The sequence below is a fragment of the Cucurbita maxima genome, unplaced genomic scaffold (genome assembly GCF_002738345.1).
Source record: "Cucurbita maxima cultivar Rimu unplaced genomic scaffold, Cmax_1.0 Cma_Scf00031, whole genome shotgun sequence".
Classification (NCBI taxonomy): Eukaryota; Viridiplantae; Streptophyta; class Magnoliopsida; order Cucurbitales; family Cucurbitaceae; genus Cucurbita; species Cucurbita maxima.
Genome location: NW_019272047.1, coordinates 1,001,988 through 1,023,147, shown reverse-complemented (window position 1 = coordinate 1,023,147; position 21,160 = coordinate 1,001,988). Strand labels below are relative to the sequence as shown.

Here is a 21,160-nt window from a genome sequence, read left to right as displayed (position 1 = left end):
TAAACCCTAATCCCGACCTAGGCCACAGCTTTTGTTCCCTCTCTTCATAAATGAACAACAACCATCCCTCCCTCCCTTCTCTTCCTCTAATGGCAACTCCTCTTGTTTATCAATTTTACCATTTCAACCCCGAGTCAGGGTACTAAAATTAAAACCCATGTCGGAATTAGAGCGTTGAGTTATAAGGTATGGTCGTTTTCAGAGAAATGCATTTGGGAGCAGGGCATTAATGGGGGGGAGGGGTAATAATGTATTTGCATCCATTAACTTTGTAGCTTAAGGTTCATGTTAATGGGGGGTCAGAGGAAGAGTTAGGGGCGGGGGGAGGGGGGGCTGGTCGGGACAGACTAATGTCGTGGAAGATAGAGGCCAAGCGTGCAAGAACAAACCTGCAACCATTAATTAATTATTGGGTTCAAGCGAGGAGGAAGAAATATGGAATGTTTAATGCAGTGCAGTGTATAGGAAGGAAGAGGGAGGTATCTAGGGTTTGCCTCGCCTTAGTCACACTCCTTCCTCTCTTCAATTATGGGATCACAATTAGCCTATTCTCTTTGGGCTTTTCTTTTCATGATTACTCTTAAACTTTTTAAAAAGTATTTGTTAGGATGAAGTTCTTACGTCATTATCAGTGTTTCGTTCTACTTTCCAATTGATGATTTGAGTTGATCTCGTGATAGTATCCGAGCTATTGAATTTGAATTGTAACACTAAGTTTATTTTTGCTTTTATTAGAGAATATTTATGGAACATGTTCATATCTAAAATAGTTTAATATAATTTATATTTTAAATTAAAACTATAGACTAAAAAAAAATATTTTTGTCAACAAATTTTAATTTAAAAATATTTATGTTTTATTATTCCTTTGCCTCCATTATTGTTAATAGTTTAAAAGAAACGTTAATCATTTCAATAAAAATTTGCATTTTACACGTTTATTAATTTGCTTTAGTTTTTACTTATATATTTTAATTCTCTTACATAAACGAAACATTTTTAAATCTATCTTTGACATGTTTCAAAATCTTGAGAGAAAGTACGAAAAAAATTATGAAATAAGACAATATCTACTAACAATGGGCTTTAGCTATTATAAATAGTATTAGAGTCCGACAGCTGATTTTGAGAGAGAAACGAAATATTGTTTATAAGAATGATGGAGACTCTTTAAATAATAATAATAATAATATTGAGACAAATAAATAAAATTTGTAAAAAGATTTTTTAGATAGATAATTTATATTAANGGGGGGGGGGGGGGGGGGGGGGGGGGGGGGGGGGGGGGGGGGGGGGGGGGGGGGGGGGGGGGGGGGGGGGGGGGGGGGGGGGGGGGGGGGGGGGGGGGGGGGGGGGGGGGGGGGGGGGGGGGGGGGGGGGGGGGGGATTGGGTAGATACGCCGCCATATCAGAGGATATGCTTGTCCACAAGTAGACGGTTCTGATCGTTTCAAGGAATGAAGGGACGCGTCCTTGGAAAATGGAAAAAATACTTTTCAAACCTATAGTTGACACGTGGCGGTTGGAAGTGAAGGATTAATCTGGCCCTGACCGTCCAACTCTTCAGATTTGCCCCTCTTTTCCATGGCTGTGATTTGATGTTGGGCCCTGCGATCATTGTAATCTGACGGCTACAATTGTCACTCTCCTGATTTGAAGTTTGACTATTTGTTTGATCACTTTTCCCTTCATTATATTTCTCGAGAAATGGAAGAAAAGTAATGCCTCTCTCCTTTAATTTATTTATTTTCTTTTTTGCCCTTTTCCGGTGGAGTTGACTTTTGTCTGCATAGCCCCTCTTGGGCCTTATTGACGACAGATATTTATGCCGGCCCAATAACATTGATGGCCCACTTACGGGCCCATTTTAAGATTCTGAATGGGCTTTTTAGTTATGAGGGAGAGTGGCCTATGGGAGGGTATTTTAGTCATTTTGGGCCCATTTTAAGATTCTGAATGGGCTGTTTGGTTATGAGGGAGAGAGGCCTTTGGGAGGAGGGTATTTTAGTCATTTTAATAACGTATGTATATAAGGGCAACTTGTGAAGCGGTTAAGTGAGGGTTGTTTTTTTCGTTTTCCCGCACGCGGTTCGGGGGACTCCGATCTCTTTTATTATTGTACAGGTATTGCTGATTGTTGATTGGATTACTAATTCTTGGGGATTTGATGATACTTGAATTTGTTTGGTTCTGTGTTTTCGACTGATGATTGTTGTTTTTCAAGTTCGAGTGTTTAATCGAAAGCAAGGAATTGCGTGATCTTGCATCGTTGTTCGTTATTTGAATGATTTTGATCTTTGTTGCATTTATGTGATAGAGCAATTACTGCGACTTTTTCCTTCACTGAGCATGCCTTGTAATTGGTGATAATCTGTTGCAACCTGTGATTTGCTCTGAGATTGTTGCATTGGCTTGAATTTTTATTTGTGATTCGCGAGAAATTTCAGTTTGCAGGATCTTCATCTCTGTTGCACTTTTGTGATTGAGAACTTCTTGCGATTTTTTTCTGAGGTTTGTCGTCTTCAGTTTCTATTATCCTTTACTGAGCTTTAGCTTTCAATTGGTGATGGTGGCGGGCGATTTTGGCGACTTGACATTTGATATGAGATTTGAGCATTTGTATGCATTTTGATTTTGATTTGCAAGAATTTTCTATTTGCACGGTTTTCGTCTCCAATGCATTTATGTGATTGAGTAATTCTTACTACGAGGTTTGCCATCTGCAATTTCTAATTTCCTGAACCGATGATTGGTTTGCGAGTGATGTCAATCTGTGACGAATTGATTTGTTCTGAGATTTGATTTGCAAGAAATTTCAACTCGTAAAAAACTTTTGGCTTGATACTTTCCTTTGATTTTGTCCGAATGTATGAATTTCATTCCATTTCTTATAATTGATGAAATTTCTTTAGCCGAGTTGTCTGATCTTGAGGTTCCTCTCATGTATTAAGCGTTTGTTTATTAGCTACCATCGATTATTCCATCGATTACTCGTTTATTGTGTGGTATATTCGAGTGCAACAACATATTAGTAGTTCCATGCTCTATTTTCTCTTTACGGATTGGTCTCTAAAACTTTACATCTTCAAAATTTTCGATATTATTTTTTTCTGTTTGGCAATTGAACAAACTCTAACCCTATCTTCTCTAATTTTCACACAATAGTCAATAGAGATAAATGTCAATCTTGTTAATTTAATGCGATAGAACTAAGTAACTACAAGTAATTGACGATTAAGTGAACAATATCATTTTTCACTATTTTTTTTTAGTTTTTTAAACATTGAGGAACTACAAATATAAATGATTTTGCAATGATGGAACTAGAATTACGAGTACCCAAATCATATTTTAATCTATTGTTTTTTGGCCGTCAGTGCGCTCGCAAAAGAAAAGATCCTCTCCGATCTCGAAAGGTTATTTCATGGATCCTCCTCACACGGACATTCTCCTCTCTATTCAGCGAAAAGGTACGTAGGATGAAATAGAACAGTTTTGAAACATTACAAATACAAGTATTTTATTTTATCCTTTTTCTTTTATCGGAGTGGACAACAAATTTTTTGGTCCGTTTAATAATAGAGTTTACTTTCTGTTTTCTATCAGTATATTGCTTTCGAATTCAGTGAGTGGCTTGTTTTAAGGATAATGATTGAAACAGTTTTTTTGTGTCATTTCCTTTTAAAAATTTGTAGAAACTATTATTCTATGGCTTATTACAATTAATGCTGCTGTACATGTCAGAATTTCTACATGCAAATATTTAATTTTGTATAAAAAATAGTTGGACAATTTCTAAACAAAGCATTAGATTTCAAAATGTTAGTAAAAATTGGCAAAAACAATACATAAACAGTCCTCGGTAACACAGGTATACTTCGTAGAAACAGAAACATAATTGTTTTAGTTTAGAAACTGTACATGAATCTCTCTTCAACTGTTTTATTTCAATTTCTAAAACGTTTCTGCTTTGAGAGTATGGTTGATGATTCCACATTGAGTTCTTACATATAGAAGCATAATTTATACCATATAGGTACAGAGTCCAGTAGTATTTGCAGCAAAATATATATATCGATATATTATGTGTGTGTATTTATGTATTGTACTTCTATATTTAGACAAAATTTCTTAGAAATCCGGTTAAGAAGAAGACCATAGGTTCCTCCACTCACAATTGTTGATACAACCATGGGTTTTTGTGAGTTTCAGTTCTTCCTCCTGTGTATTCAGAAATAGTTTGCACGACCCCAGAAGTTATGTTACTGAACATGGAGGATCCCCGCGCAAGCCATCCAATCTGATCTCGAGGCATGTTTGCCTCATGCATAGCCTTCTGTTTCTCTGCAACTAAATCAGCCCACCTCATGTCCATGTAATCCTTCACCGCTTGGGTCCCTCTGTCAACAATTACTATTGGAGGTATCACGAGTGGATTTTGATCCATATTAAGCTTCAATAGTTTTTCCAACCGCCCGAATCTGTCAGGAAGAGCTCTGATCTGGTTGTCACTAAGATCTAACTCCCTTAGGTTGCAGAGATCACAGATTGATTCAGGAACCTCTGTGAAATTGTAGAAATTACCACTGAGAATCAACACCTCAAGATTCGTTAACCTTCCAATGTCAGGAGGCAAAGCATGGAGTTGATTGAAGTGTGCATCGAAATATCTAAGAGACTTGAGCTGACATATCGACGCAGGAAGACAACATATCTTGTTAAGTTGGATTGATAGCCTTTCAAGATTAACTAATCCATATCCAATATTTATTGGCAAACTTCGTAGATCGTTAAAGCTTGCATCCAACTCCACCAACGAACTACAATTATGAAAAAGAAAAAACCACCAAACCATCAAAACTTAGAGCAAACTCAACATCATTTTCCAGGTGCTGTTGGTTGACAACAGAAACCAAAAAAAAGTGATTTAGTTACCTGCAACCAGTAAGGGTTTCAGGAAGCGTACACAGCTTGTTTCCTGTTACATTCATAACTTTCAAATTAACCAATAGCCCGATCGAATCAGGAATTGACTCCAAAAGATTTGAGTTAATATCCAGGCGTTCTAGTTTCTGAAGCCCAGCTATAGAATCAGGAAGAACCTGTTTCCACACGTACAAGAAACAGTCAATCTTTTAGGGATATCATAAGGGAGTTGACCAGAATAAGGAAAAACAGAGGAGCTAGAATATGAACATTACCTTTAGTTGATTGTGCGATAGATTAAGCTCAATCAATCGGCGAAGTTTCCCAAACTCCTCAGGAAGAAACTTGATTTGCTGCCCAAAAAGGTCAACCTTCTCCACCACACCACTCTCAGCCTCTTTCAAAATTCTAATGATTTCTTCGTTAACGTCCAAGTCGGTCTCCTTTTCCAACTCTGCAGCAGCCGATTCATAAACTCCGACGAGACGGTCCTCGGCGGAACTCAACTGTTTCTTATAGGCTTCATGGATCTCCACGACCCTATCCACCATCTTATAAATCTGCGTTTCCTTCTCTGCTGCTTTTCTCAGCTTGTTCTGTCTCTCAACGAGATCATCAATGCCTTCGGCCTCCATCTCTTGTAGACTCTTTTGGAGTCCAGATTGGATTTCAATGATCTTCTCACGAGCGGCTGCAATAGCGGAGGGATCGGGGGGTGGGCCGAGTGAAATGAGGGCTGACAGAGTGTTGGTGAGGTTGTCGGGGATTACTTCGATCATAGAGGCCAAGACTTTAGGATTGTTGAGATGTGAAAACTGGGTGAGTACCGATTGTTTAGTTTTGGGAGGAAGCTGTAAGTTGGATGTACCAGAAATAGAATCGAGTTGGTAAAGAGCGTAGTACAGGATAGGAAAGTGGTCGGAAATAGAATCCATCTCTCAACGGTGGGGCAATTGCTGGAATTACCTGCGAGTGCGTAAGAGACAGGAAAGGCCAGGGGGTGTTTGAGCTTGCTTAGTTCTGTAAGATGATGAAAGAAATAGAAATAGGGCTATTAGAGAAGAAAACTGAGGGAAGTTATGAGGTTGACCGTTGAAAATTCTTAATGTCCAAATTTAAATTATATATGAAGTTCAATCATGGTGGATTAAAACAATATAAAATGATATTTAAACCTTATAAACTGTAGTTAATAATAATAATAATAATGCAGATACTGAATTATGGAATAATTTGACCCATTGAAATTGTGTCTGTTTCAATTACTTTGAGGAGATTAGGCTACGTTGGATCATGTTTTAATTTTTCAATTTTTGTGATGATTCCATTCATTCTTTTGTTGTTTTCTTTTCTTTTCTGTGAAATAATCTTATCTTATTTTTGAAAATCTTAATATATAGTGTTTTTTTTACTTTATGAAATTATTTAAATTCTTTTGCTAATGTAATCTTAGATTTTTTAAATAAAAACTTTACGTATGCAGATGATTTTTTTTTTTTTTTAAATAAGTGATTTTTTATTATTGGAATTGTAAATAAAAGTTCAAACAATATCATGTTCGGAAATGAATCCTAATTTAGGAATATAAAAGGTAAGTCGAATTTATATAAATGTATTTATTTTAATTGGCAAAGCAATATTTCTTCGACGACTTTTGATGAGGATGTAAGCATGCAACCACTAAATTAAAGACTTAGTAAAACAAAAACAATTGAATATTTCCAATTCCCATTCCCATTTGCAATCTAATGTATGGTTCAATGTTCGTTGTCCTATTTCTAGACTTAGAAATTAACAATTTCATTTAATTATTATTTTTTATTTTTATTTTCAATAATTATTTTAGCACAATATTTCACAAAGTAGTACTTAGCTGACGATATTCTATTATCTTGTTGACACGCCTTCAATAGTCGGATAAATGGCTTCAGCTTAATTTTCCACTTTTTTTCTTGTTGATTTTTCTGTTTCTATTTTTTTTTTGTTTTCATGTTTTATTTTTTTCCCCGTTTAGTATTTAGTACTGATATTCTGTCTTTTTTTTTTTTCAAGAGATGAGAACAAAACGTATTAACGTTTTCATTTTTTTTTCAAGTAATCAAATACTTGTTTTCAATGACTTATTTTTAAATAATGATCTCTAATTAAATATGATATATTCATTTCAGAAGTGTAATTTCAAATTTATCTTTATATATTTATAAAATATTAGAGAGATGAAACGGATTGAAAAAATGGGTTTGGAGAAGAAAAACAAAGGGAAATATGGCCGTGGGAGACAAAGTTAGAAAGGGAAATAGTGGAATGATACCACCACCCAAAAAAAAAAAAAAATTATAAGAGAATTTCTTTCAGAATATTTACTACTATTAGGTGATAAAAGTTCTCTATTTGAGTGATAGGTAGGGATGTTCCGTCTCCTACAATCACAGTGTCCTTATTTGTGTAATTTTTAGGCAGTTATATGGATTAAAGCTAGTGTCCAAGAAATGTTGAAAGCTTTAGAAAGGTGAGTATGAGCAGAATCGATTCGAGTGTACCATTGGTTGCAGCGGTTAGCTGTCCTTCGGTGTAACATAATTGGCAATGAGGTAATCGATGACCTTGACCCGAGTGGGTTCGCCCTCGATTGGAAGAGTTGTTTTGAAAATGAGAATGACCTCGTTGGTTGCTAAAGGAAGTAGGGTAACTTCCATGGGTGCGACCGTGATTAGTGACTATGAATGTCATAGAAATAGAGTTAGAAGATTTAAGGGAGCGCTAGAACAACTCAAAATTGGAAGAGGTGTGAGAGCCATTTGGTAGAAAAGTTGAAAAATCAGTGTCCTGTCTATGAAGAAATCAATGCACTTTATCAATGTTTCACAAGCTATTGAACAATGGCTGAACGTCGTCTCCAACACGAGACAAACATCACGTGCAGTGGAGAGACCAACTGAGACGACAATGGCTTCTTCGATGAGAGAGGAGAGTAGAAGTAAAGTCGTTGATCGGTTGCTTTCCATGGAGGTTTCTGGTTCAAAGCGAGGGGGTGAAACTAGAGTTCCATCAACCTAACATGTCTTGGCTCTCAAGGGGAGGGAGAAATTAGCTTTTCCAAAGATTCGGGTTACTAAATCGAAGGGGCTTTGATATCATGAGAATATTTGTTAAAACCACCCCACCTTAAGGCTTTGATATTATGAGAATATTTGTTAAAACTCCCCCATGAAAGTTCTCTATTTACACTCATCTACCGAATTAAATTAACTACAGAAGAATTGAAAAGAGAAATAGATACACAATATTTGCGTATAATAAAATTTCAAATATGATACGGAAGGTTAAATATCCTCTATTATACAAGATATTTACGAAAGGCTAAATATCCTCCATTATACAAGATATTTACAAAAGGCTAAATATCCTCCATTATACAAGATATTTACTTATAATAAAAGGTAAAAGATACATATGATAAACTGTAATGGAAGGTTAAATATCCTCCACCAGACAAGATATTTATGGAAGACTAAATATCCTCCATCATACAAAATATAATATAATACATATGTTGGAAGGTTAAATATCCTCCATCAGACAAGATATTTATGGAAGACTAAATATCCTCTCATACAAGATATAATATGATACATATGGTAAACTGTAATAGAAGATTAAATATCCTCTATTATACAAGATAATTACGAAAGGCTAAATATCCTCCAACATACAAGATTATAATAAAAGTTCAAATATGATACATATAGTATTTCCTTATGATAAGAGGTCAAAGATACATATGGTAAACCATAATGGAAGGTTAAATATCCTCCATCACACAAGATTGTGTGATATTTCAGTTTACTATTTGATTAGATATTATATATTTTCTATATTCTAGAATATAGAAAATATATAATTAAATAAAAAATCAATAATTTATTGGAGCGATGGGAATTCGCATTTTAAACAAAGATATGAAAAAGAAAGGTCAATAAGAGATATTTGCCTATAATAAAAGTCAAATATGATATATTTGGTAAACCTATGCTAAATATTCTTAATTGGATACGATAATATTAAAATTTGTTCAGGGGGAAGAATGTAAATAAGCAAAACTTGCACATCAATGTGATTGGTCTACTTTGATGATGCACGTATACGTATCATTATAAAATGAAAACAAGATCAATAAGTTGAAAAGCTATTCAAGAACAAGTTGAAGATTCAATGACAAACTAAGAGTCCATCCAACAAGATCAATAAGTTGAAAAGCTATTCAAGAACAAGAACAATTATAAGCTCTCTAGCCCTTTAGACATTGAGAAAGTATTATAGGGTAAATTTTAGATGTTGCATCACCCCCACATAAATCAATACGAATACAAATACTAATTTGTGTTCAATTACACATGCTGAGTTAGTGTTACTCATTTTAATGCTTAATAAGCTAATGTATATATTCCAAGAAACTCGTATTTAAACCTATCATGATGTAACCATAACGAATATTATGAATAATCTGAATTAATGTTACAAATTGTTTTGCATATTCATAAGATAAATATGTATATATATTCTAATATGCTCATACGTAAACATAGCATCACGTACTCATGGGTCTTGAAGGAGAAAATATGATAATCAAAGTGTAACTTTGTGATCAAAGTTGAGGTTGGAAATTTGATAGGTCACAAAAATGGAAAATGAAGTCATTAAGTAATCCAAAGTTTGCCAATTATGAAGCTATGGGTTCACAGTTGAAAGAGATTAGGTGATGTTGGAAGCCATTTCTATTCCATGACATAAATTATGAACCTTATCATCTTATCAGAGCACTGATTTATTATTTCATCTAACTCCTACTTTATGTATGGTCCACCAAATAAGTCAAATTTACATTTGTTTTTTCGAACTATTTATGATGTGTTGAAAATAGACAATTAAATTATAATAATATAAATAATAATCATATCCATATCCATCAGCAATGAGAATTAGATCAGCATTATCTGAACATTATCATCACTTTCACTAATCCTAATGCATTATGAAATAAAAAAAACAAAAAGAAACAAAAGATAACAAAATAATTCAAAACACCCATCTTATTTTAAAATGCATTCAGGGCATAATAATTAAAATGTTTTTTTTTATTTACTCATTCAAATATTATACTTGGAAAAATAAATTAATGCCTAAATTAAAATAAAAAGCAAGCATAAAGACAAAAAAAGATATAATGAATAAAAATTTAAAAATATAAAAGTGTGGGTTCATGTGATATGATTGATGGTGTTTCTCACATTTTGGAATAAACTACCCACTCCCAAATTCTTAATTACTCATTCACCTTCAACATCTTTTTCTCTTGCCCTTACAATATTTCTACTTTTATGTTTTTATTTTTTTTTAATAAGTTCAAAAGTATTATAGAAACTTTTCTAAATAATACTTTGGTTAGGTTGATATAAATTCACTTAATTTAACGTTCATAAGTCATTCCCATATATTCTAATAATCATAACCGTAATCTATCAAATATACGCGCCACACATAAATGTGAAGTTTACAACACATATATTCTTGCATCCAAAAGTGTACATGGCCCACGCACATGTTAACTTCCTTTTTCTTAATTAGAACGGAAAATTCTATACTTTTTTAAAAATGAAAATATTGGTGCCGTTGAAAATAGTTTTGTAAATGGCTATTTCGAAGAATGGAATCAATTTCCACCCTATTATTGGAACCTTTTTTGAGTTCAACAGCTAGTGTTGGACCTCATTGCATCATTATAGGGTTTAGGGTTAAATTATTTATTTATTAACTTTTCTTTTTCTTTTACGATCTGGGATTTTATTTCAGATGAAATGAAACATAAATTCCATTTCCAGAGCCTTCCCTTCCACTGGTTCCTATCGGTTTCCCTGTTGGTGACACAACTAGATTCGGTAACCCAGAAGTCTTTATCTTTAATGGTAGGGGTGGGGCCCGTCCTCCTCTTTTTTTTCTTTTTAAAATTTTCCATTCGGTATTAGTTGAACTGATCCTGATCTCAATCTCATCATGGTCCCCCAAATTCATTCTCAGCCATTGTTCCTGCTGTCAACTTTGGATTTTTCCTCCAATTTTCAGTCATGGTATTGATTCAATCTCCTAACACAAACAAATCAAACCCCATCGTAATCGCCACGCCATAGGAGCTTGCAACTTGCTCCTACTACTATCATTATATTACTCCCTATTTGAGGTCTTTAAATTTTGGTGTTATTTTCCCCCAACTTTCCAGACTATGCTCTTGTCCTACTTCATTTATAATGAATGGGAAAGAAGAAAGGTGTACCTGTGATTGGGAAAGAAGATACAGAAAACAGAGCAAACGCCGTCACTGATTGACCTCTGGTTCCGAACAATACCAGATTTTCTTCACATGTACCTGAAATGGAAATATTTATGAACTTCACATGTTAATGATAAAATTCATGTGGTCTTTTGTAACCAGAAAGAAATATGTGTGTGAGAATGAAGGCCTACAGTAATTGAGTAAGAGGATTGGAAGAATCAACGATGGCCTAAAAGGAACCAATACTTATGAACATACATATACATATGGCCTCCAGTGACTGAGTAAGAGGATTGATAGAATCAACAACTGGAAGTTTCTATGTCAGAAGTTATGAACGAACACGCACATACATATTTGAATGATATTATATTAGCTAGGACGGAGATCTTACAGCCAGTTGCTGAAGCGCAGCTGCAGTCCCTAGTCTTCAACTTATAGTTTGATCCAATGTGGTCATCTCTTTAACCCTGCAAAATCAGTTTCGTATTCATTATAATCTATAAATCGTCTATCTGATCAGAGACTAAGGAAATTGTAATCTATCATACAACATTCATAATAGTTTAGAAAAACGAACAGAAAAACTCTTTGAAAGACAATGATGGAAGGAAAGAACAGATAATGATGCCAATTCTACCGGATTGAGAAATAGGTATTGTGCTCAAGCAACAATCAGATTTAAACTATGAACACTCGGAATGCCAACACTGGACATAGAGCTCGGACTCTAACTGGCAGAGAGGACAAACGTGATTGACGGACCTAATGATAATGGAAGCTGTAATGCAAAGTTGGGAAGGGATCCTAATTCAATGACGAAGAAACTCACCGTCACAGTAGCTATGGCTGCAAAACGAAATAGAACCAAATTTCATTGATGGCTAATGGATCAAAAACCAATCCTTAGCGACTTATACAGTCTCCTTACATCATACATCCTTTTTGGTGCTTGAAATTTCCATCTTCTATTTCGTTATATCTTATATTTATGTTTGCTTTGGTTCCGTTCATTCTAGTTGGTGTTATTGCCAGTGATTTCCATTGTGGATAAGGTAGACATGGCTAGGCTTCCCTTGAGGATAATATGAGCAGTGAGGAACCTTGGACGGAGAGTTCTTGAGACGGTACGAAAACCTCACTGGTGTTGGGATCTGGTGGAAGCAATGATCAGGAACCGGCGTCGGGATCCTTGGAGAGGACGCAGCAGTTGTCGGAGACGAAGATTTTGAGGACGACGACGATGATGAAGAGGCCGAGGAGCAAGAGAGAGGACTTTTTTTCACAGATTTAGGCTGTGAAAGGAACGCTCTGATCTTCAAAGAAGACGGCGGCGATGCTGCTCGATCGTATTCCTCAATGAGATTCGCTAGGTCCTCATCGGAGGTTATCGATACCAAAGCATCCAGATCCTCTGAAGGCAATTGACAACGAAGACTCACACATGTTCCACACAACTGTCCCAGCTTCAACAACAGTTCTGTAACCAGACACAATCATAAATCTTACTCTCAAGAAGTTCAAATCAAGGCTTAAATTACACAACGAACTCCGAAATCAACAAATCACAAAACTCAATCACAACATTCGCGATACTAATGAACAGATAATGAAACATAAAGTCGGAAAAGAGACCAATTCTAACCAGAGAAAGTAATGGAGCGATCAACAGCGAGAACACGAGTTTCACCGCCAAGATAACGAAGTTTGCCATCCGGATAACGAGGAAGGATCTTGCCGCCATAACTGCATAGAAACTTAATCGTTGCAGTTCTATCAGATCTGGCGGCGATACCGCCGGCGCTGTGGGAGGCTCCAACCATTTTTCCTCTTCGCTTCTTGGATTTGAAGCCAAAGTTATCAGTCGAATTTGGATTGAAAAAGGAGAGACTAAGAATGTGGAGAAAAGAGACCTAAGAAGAAGATTTGGAGTTGCTTCTCCAAGCCTGGAATTGGAACGCCTTGCCGACTATAAATAGAAGAAATTGCTCCGTCTCGTAATGGCAAAAGCGTAATTAACTGAAATTCCATGGGCCAAATTTCTTCGATTATAGATTTTATTTATTTCTTTTCCGTTAATTGTATTCAATAATCTCTTGTTAAAGATTCCTTCAATCGGGAATATTGTTAAACGTCAACGTCGTTAATGTTAACAGTTATTCTGTTGAATTTGACGGAATACGGTTATGCATAAAATGTCAATTTGACCCAGTTGCTCTCAGTCTACGTGGCATAGCGTGTTATCCAATTTTAACCATTATGTGCCGAAATTATTTATTCCATAATTTAATATTCTCTCCATTAAATAATTTCTTGGTAATTTATTTTTATTAATAAAAAATTTAAAATATATATGTATTTATTAAATATAAATTAAATATCTAACCGAACATCTTTGTGATGCTACAATTATTAAGTCAACAGCATTAGAGGTATTGATTATCGAGATGTTACATCTTTCTAGATCTATCCACACAATTTGGGGTATCGTTTTTCTATACTAAACATAAATTTTTAACTCTTCTGGGAATTCTTTGACCCAAATTTACGACTCGGGGAGTTTTGAAAACAATTTTGAAGTTAAAAAGAGAGGTTTTTGAAGTTCAAGAACGTAGAAATAGAGTAATATAAATGGAATATTGTGACACCAAATTGAAATTTTCACTAGTTATTAGACGAATTTTCGAACCTTTAGAGTTGACGCAGTGAGTTGGAATGTTATATAAAATTTAGGATTTTATATTATGAAAAAGAAAAATTATGTTGAAAAGGGTGGAAGGATATTCGTTGAAGTGCAAATATGATCCACTAAAAGCGGGGTTATGGGGAGAGGCGTGGGGTAGGCCACGATTAGAGTTTGGAGGGGTCATTTTCATGTAATTAGAGGGGGGGGGGGGCATGGGGATCCATTGCCATTTTGCTGGCGCTGCCTGACCGCTGGGATGCGCCTGGGCCCGTTTCCCGGGGCTTTCCTTCTCACCTTAAAACTCGAACCATTCCATTAAGCCTACAACCTAACTCAACTTGAAAATAGAAGGTTGGACGGAGTCGAGCAATCTTTTGGACCCACCAAAAATTACGAGCTGTTTAGGCTGTTGATTCCATCAACGTAAATAGAGTTTACATTCAACCCAACAAAAAAAAATGAAAGATTGGTTGGGTTGAATAAATCTTTTAAACCAACTCGAAATTTTGAATTAATTAGATTGGTAACTCGAGTAATTTGACTAGAGATCACAACCCGATCCAATTTGAAAATAGAAGAAGATTGGATTGGATCGGATCATCAGGTTGTTTTTTTTTTTTTTCTTTAAAAAAGAAATCCACTAAATTAACCTACCTATTAAATTTTTTTATTTTTTCATAATAATTTTAAAAGTAGAGTTTAGTTGTAACCCAATTTTTGAGTTGGTCGGATCTGTCCAAACAAAAATGTCATCCGCGAATTGATTTTAATTTTTTATTTTTCAAAATTCAATCCAACTCAAATCGAAAAAGAAAATCTAACTCAAAATAATCTTTATAGTTTGGATTGTTTAGGCTACTTTAGCTGGATTCTAAGTTATATTAACATCTCTAATTCTTCGTTAACAACTATTTTAATTTTTAATTTTATAAATTAAGATTTTCATTACCATAATTTGGTTAATAAATACATAATTTATAAAAATTTCTCACTCATATTTAACAATTTATTTTAATTAATTTTTCAAAATTTTAATTTGTTAGGTAATGGATAATATTTTGGTTATTTAATTTTAATAAATTTTGTGCATATTAAGTGACAAAATATAAAAGTGACCCTTTAGATAAGGTAGTATGATGTAACGATAAAATGAACCAATAATAATTGGACAAATCAGATTCCAATTACATTATATTTACGTTTATTTATTTATTTGTATTTTTCTGCATAAATAATTCATTTTCCAACTCATCCAATTATTCCCACGTCACTAAAAGCTTAAAAGATAATTCTCCACGTTTACATGTTCTTCTATCCTAATAGGATAATCTCTAATTACTAAATAAAATGGTTTTTTTAATTTAATTTAATTTAAATGAGATAAACATAAAACATTAATTTAAATAATTATATATTATAATACAAGCAAATAAGTGTCAAGCTTGTTGGATGATGAAAGTCTCACATGGCTTAATTTAGGGAATGATCATGAGTTTATAAATGAGAAATACTAACTCCATTGGTACGAGGCCTTTTGGGAAGCACAAAACAAAGTCATGAGAGCTTATGCTCAAAGTGGACAATATCATACCATTGTGGAGAGTCGTGTTCGTCTAACATGGTATCAGAGCCATGCCCTAAACTTAGCCGTGCCAATAGATTGGTAAATCCTCGAATGTCGAACAAAGGACTCCAAAAAGAAAAAAGGAGTCAAGCCTCCTCGAAGGTACGAAGGCAGTAAAAAATGACTAAGATTCCAAAGGAGTCGAGCCTCGATTACGGGGAGACGTGCTTTGTTCGAGTGGAAGTGTTGGATGATTTTTTTGGTTTTTAAATTAACCCGACACAACTATAACAGATTAGGTTGTATAGTCCAAATTATTTTGATCATCGCCCGCGAACGTAAATCTTATATATGTTTTTTCAATTTTTAATATTTTTGGATATTTAAATTTATTGAAATGTTTAAAATGAGAGTAAATAAAAAAAAGAATAAGAATGAGAGTAACAAAAAAGAAGAGGTAGCGTTAGTATTTGCATTTGGGAAAGGGATTGCGTGGTTAAAAAGGGTTGAGCTTTTAAAAAATCTGTTTTACACGTGGCATGGGCCCACCAGAACATTCGATGAATCGGAATGCTGACTCAGTGGTGTCGAGGATGCAACTATTCATCCAAGTCTATGGGTTGGGGGATCGTTTACGCAATGGGTTTGTCGTTTTAGTGTGATTCTCACTGTCGTACGAGATTCCACGCGTCAATGCTGACTAGACGCCTGGATTTTGTTAAAATTACTTTTTTGTTATTTTCAAAATATATTATATATTTTTTAAGGAATTTATCTTTTTGAAATAATTTTGAGTAATTAAAAATATGTTAGTGAAGTAATTTAATTTAGAACTTTTAAAACTACATTGCAACATGACAACTTCAACGACACACACAAAAACATGTCATAGGTTGTATATGAAATCTCGAAACATATCAAAGGGGTACAAGACCCTGATCTAGCCCAAAACTCCATAGCTCCATCATGCGTTGTTTGAAAATTTTAAAGTAGCAGGATGAATATATAAAATATACTCAGTAAGCAACTTACTCGTTGTTCCTAGTTCATTATAAATATATTTTCTTGGTTCTTGGTTCTCGGTCTTATTTGGACCTCCAACTTTCGAAATTTTCTTAAGTTCTCTTGGTTGTCGAGTTAGTTATTTCTACTGGTCTCTTTCATCATCATAGCTCTAGGTTCTTGAGGTACGCCATCGATATTAGCCTCATAGGATTCATGCATGTTAAGGCTCAACCAACTCTAAGGTACAATGTGGAGTCCTACAACTCATGACAAGTTCACTGAACGAAACCTAACTGACAAACTTTTTGATAATCTCCATAGAGCACAAATCATGTCATAAAATCATTTGACAGTTCTATAGCTATTTGAACTCCTGACAATCGAGTCAGATTTATAATTAGAGGCTAGTTGGCAAACTCTTAATTGTCCCCGTATAACCACTAAACTCACCTGCATTAACAAATAAGTCTAAGGACAACCAACTCTAAGGAACAACTGTGGACCCTTGTCGCTCGTGACATACTCACTGTAGAAAAGCTAACTGGCAAACTTCCCAGTAGCCCCCACATGGTACAATCATAAGTCAGTTCTGTAGCTATCTAGACCTTTGATAATCAAGTATGGTTTACGATTAGGGGCTAGTTGGCAAACACTTAATCTTCTCCATATAATCACTAAAATTTCACACATGGAATAGAGACATAACATAGCGACCTAACATGGATACCTAGTCTTGATCTCATATCCAAATCAATTCATAGTTCAATTTGTATGAACATGCATAACATTAAATCATGTATCATTTTCAGCTAATTTCATGCTAAAAAAATGATTTTCATATGACGTGTTTAACATCACACCAAATACATACTTTCAGTTTCGTTCAAATCATGACTCAATAAATTATTTTTTTGATAAATGTGCATCAAAAGGTTCAAAATGTTTCTACATATATCAAATCAACTCATTTCTGCCATCATACTTTCATGCATACTATTAGCACAACTCAATTAAAAGTTCTGAAGTGTCATTGCAGTAGCCCTATAGCATGCGATTATAGTGTTTTATGACGATCAATTTGTACACCGACCATAATGTATTTTTGTAATAACAATAATCATAATAAATAAATAAATGACTTTCATTTTTGGGTTGGTTTGATGGTGCGGTGAGGAATGGGTCCCATGGGGAATAATGTTGGAAGTAGAACATTCAATCATACCGTCATATTTGTTCATGACGTGTTGTCTATAATTGCATGCATGTTCCAAATCTATTTTACTTACTTTCATATTAGTTGCGTTTTTATTATTCTTGTTACGTCAAACCGAAAGTATACGACAGTTCATCAAAATTACGTCTTCATTTGTCATGACTAAATACCTCAAAATGTATTATATGAGAGTGCGACTTGTCGTCAATTCTTTTAACATTCTATGTTATTAAACTCATGTTTATTGCTTATTTGTTTGTTAAAACATTTTCTTAAAAACAGAATTTAATAAATTAAATTTTCTCCATTTAAAATTGTAAATTTAATCTTTTATTTTTTTTTTTTTTAAATTTACAAACATGGCAAATACAAAATAGATTTTTGTGATATAAAATTCAAATTTTATTTTATCAATTAATGGTATAAATACTCGTATATTTATTTCTTTATTTATTTATTTATATATACATATTTATTTATCTATCTAAATATATCCGTTTTTGTGTTTATAGTTAAGCATCGGTTTTGGAATTATATATAATAAATTTCTTAATTTAACTTTTTAATTTTTTTTAAGGATAATGTATATATATATCTATATATATATATATATATATATATATATAATATTTTTAAATATTCAAACATTTGTTACTATTTATTAAAATTTCAATATTTTTAAATTTTGTATTTAATAACTTCTCAATTTTGTAAAAATATTAATAGAGTAGGACCTATTCTTACCATTAAAAAAAATTAAAAAAAGAATAAATATGTGGATAATGTTGTTTTAAAAATTATAATAAATTATCCAAATTGATTAAGATAAGTAGGCTAAATATTTTGCTAAATATTTTTGAGGGAAAGACAAAATAATAATCATTACCATAATTAAAAAACTTGTTGGATGATTTTATTTCCCCTAAATTTTATTTTCGACTTTTCATTTAATATATTTTCATTAGTGTAACTTTGAAATTTCAATTCTAAAATATTTTTCAACTCTTATATATAATTTTAAATTTTTAAATATTCTCTTCAAATTTTTAAATATTCTCTCACACTCGAATTTATATATTTTTTAGATCTAATTTTTATTAAATAATTAACCCAATTATAAATTTTTTAGATGGAATAGGTTAAGATGGTTCTGAGTAGTTTATTTAAATTTTTAATAAAAGTAAAATATTAATTGATTAAACCTCTATTTATTTTTAAATATTTAAAGATGTACTGAATTTATAATATAAAAAATTACCTTTTAAATTATTAAAAATTATTTTGAATAGTTTTACACTTATGAAATTAAATAAAAGTAATATATATATATATATATATATATATATATATATATATATAAATAAAATGTCATTTTGAGGGGAATCTATATATCAACTAAGCCATCGAGTTTTCATTTATTTGAACCTAACCAATCAAAATAAGTTCATAATTTAACTTGTACTGTTTCGGAAAAATAATGCATATGAAATGAGTGTGGGAATTAATTAAATTTAAAATCTAAAAATAAAATGTTAATTAAATATAAAGTTAGACCAAACAGCACAAAAGGAGAGACTAAATTAAACTTTTTATTATTATTATTATTATTTTAAAAAAGGAATCGAATCTAAATTAAATAATAAAGTAATTCAATAATGTACGATTCTTTTCAATAATTTTCGTCTAATAATTAATAAAATAAAATACGACTGAATCTTTTATTGTTTATTTATTATTCTAAAAATAAATAAAAAATATTATAATTTGAGATATAATTGAATGATACATTAATTTATTTAATGAATTAAGGAATATAATTAATATGAAAAAAAAAATTGTTTAGTTTACTAAAGGATCGACCTCGTTTTCGGAATCTCGTTAGTAGTTATGATGTGGCAGATCTTCATTAGTGGACTTTTAGGACCCGACGCCAGCTCATCTATTCACGTGATGTTGGTGAAGTGGCGGGCCAAGTGGACCAAAGAAAGTGATGTATGTTAAAAAAAAAAGCCTTGAACTCGAACGTGAATATTTTGAAATTGGCCCATACCACTCTAACAAGTCCACTAATACAAAAAGATTCTTGATATATTTTATATATTTATATTTAGCTTGAGTCAACCCGAAGGTTTTACTCACGAACCTGAACCGAATCGATTCAGTTCGGATTCAGAAAAATGAATCCAATCCTAATCGAAATGCTTATCCAACCCAACCTAACCCAATCCTTATTTCGAGTTGGGTTAGTCCGAGTTGTCGGGTTGAATGTACAGTCCCACTAAAAATATGTTTGAATTAAAAAAAAAAAAAAGTTGATAGTTTCAAAAATTTAAAAAAAAGTTTTAAGACATCAATAAAATATTTAAAAATTCGAGAGTATTTTTAGACACTTTTAAAAGTTTAAAGATATTCTTCAAATCGGTCAAATGTTAATATTCATTAAAAAAAATTAACCGTAAATATATTTTAAAATTTTTAAGAGTAATTTTTTTATTAATTTAACCTTATTTTTTAAATTAACTAATTCTTCAACTACTCTTAAATTTTTTTAAATATATATTAAAATAAAGCTACAAATCTTAATTCATATTAACCTTTATTTTTATATATAAAAAAAATAATCTATATATATATTATTGAGTTAGTTTTATTTAATAAGATTGCCAAATAATTGACGGGCATTCCTACAATTATATATTTATATTTAATAAATATTGGAGAAAATTCGGTCATATTATAATATATACGTAAAATAAAAGTTTTTAATAATTTGTTTGTTTTTTAAAAAAATTTATAATAGAAGCCCATTAGAACTTGGGCTGGGCTTTCGGAAAATCTTGAATTCTCAACAATTGGGCTTTGAATGGAAGTAGTCCAGATTCGACCAATTAAATTACAAATTTAATTTAATTTTTACCATCTCGAAAAAGTTTAAATTTTTATCATCAGATAAAACCTCATAAAGTATATTTTTTTACCGTTAGAAACTATTACATTGGTAATAGTAAAAATTATTTAGGAAGTATTATTAAAACATACAGATGACCGTTAAAATTATAAAAAATAAATTTTCTAAAAATTTATTTAAGATTGAATAAAAACTAAAAATACGAGTGGGATACAAATAACTAAGTCAATTTGACCTGACCTAATTAAATTATATATATATTAGTACACTTTGTTAGTTATCACATCTTGTCTCCCTCTCCAACCGAATTCATGTCGTGTCTCATTTTAGATTCCTATTCTTCAACCTTTTACCTTCCTCTTTGTTAGAAAATCTTATTATATCGAGGGTTTGAGAGGATACAAGTACAATTAGAAGGCCGATGTGTGGAGCACCAGTGAGATTTTCTACACGTTGGTTGGATTTTCGTCGTTCTATGGTGACTTTGATGTAGAGGTCTTTGAGGCCGTTTGGAGGGAAATATGAAATTT

General features: G+C 32.7%; 2 protein-coding genes across 3 annotated transcripts; both read right to left on the bottom strand.

The window, feature by feature from the left end:
- Positions 1-3,918: 3,918 nt before the first annotated feature.
- On the bottom strand, positions 3,919-6,164 carry LOC111466391 (plant intracellular Ras-group-related LRR protein 3-like). Its single transcript, XM_023111023.1, has 3 exons — positions 5,202-6,164; positions 4,936-5,102; positions 3,919-4,820 (listed from the first exon to the last, which is right to left on the bottom strand). Exons 1-3 carry the CDS (start codon positions 5,859-5,861, stop codon positions 4,172-4,174), a joined length of 1,476 nt encoding a protein of 491 aa, XP_022966791.1. The 5' UTR covers positions 5,862-6,164; the 3' UTR covers positions 3,919-4,171.
- A 4,634-nt stretch (positions 6,165-10,798) lies between these two features.
- LOC111466393 lies at positions 10,799-13,219 on the bottom strand. Of its 2 annotated transcripts, none has more exons than XM_023111025.1 (4): positions 12,900-13,219; positions 12,087-12,734; positions 11,649-11,724; positions 10,799-11,347 (listed from the first exon to the last, which is right to left on the bottom strand). In XM_023111025.1, the coding sequence occupies exons 1-2, from the start codon at positions 13,075-13,077 to the stop codon at positions 12,280-12,282; spliced, it is 633 nt and encodes a 210-aa protein (XP_022966793.1). In that variant the 5' UTR covers positions 13,078-13,219; the 3' UTR covers positions 10,799-11,347; positions 11,649-11,724; positions 12,087-12,279. The 2 variants fall into 2 exon arrangements, with proteins under 2 accessions (XP_022966793.1, XP_022966794.1); XM_023111026.1 differs by having other exon boundaries at positions 10,799-11,348; positions 12,358-12,734.
- Between the last annotated feature and the right edge of the window lie 7,941 nt (positions 13,220-21,160).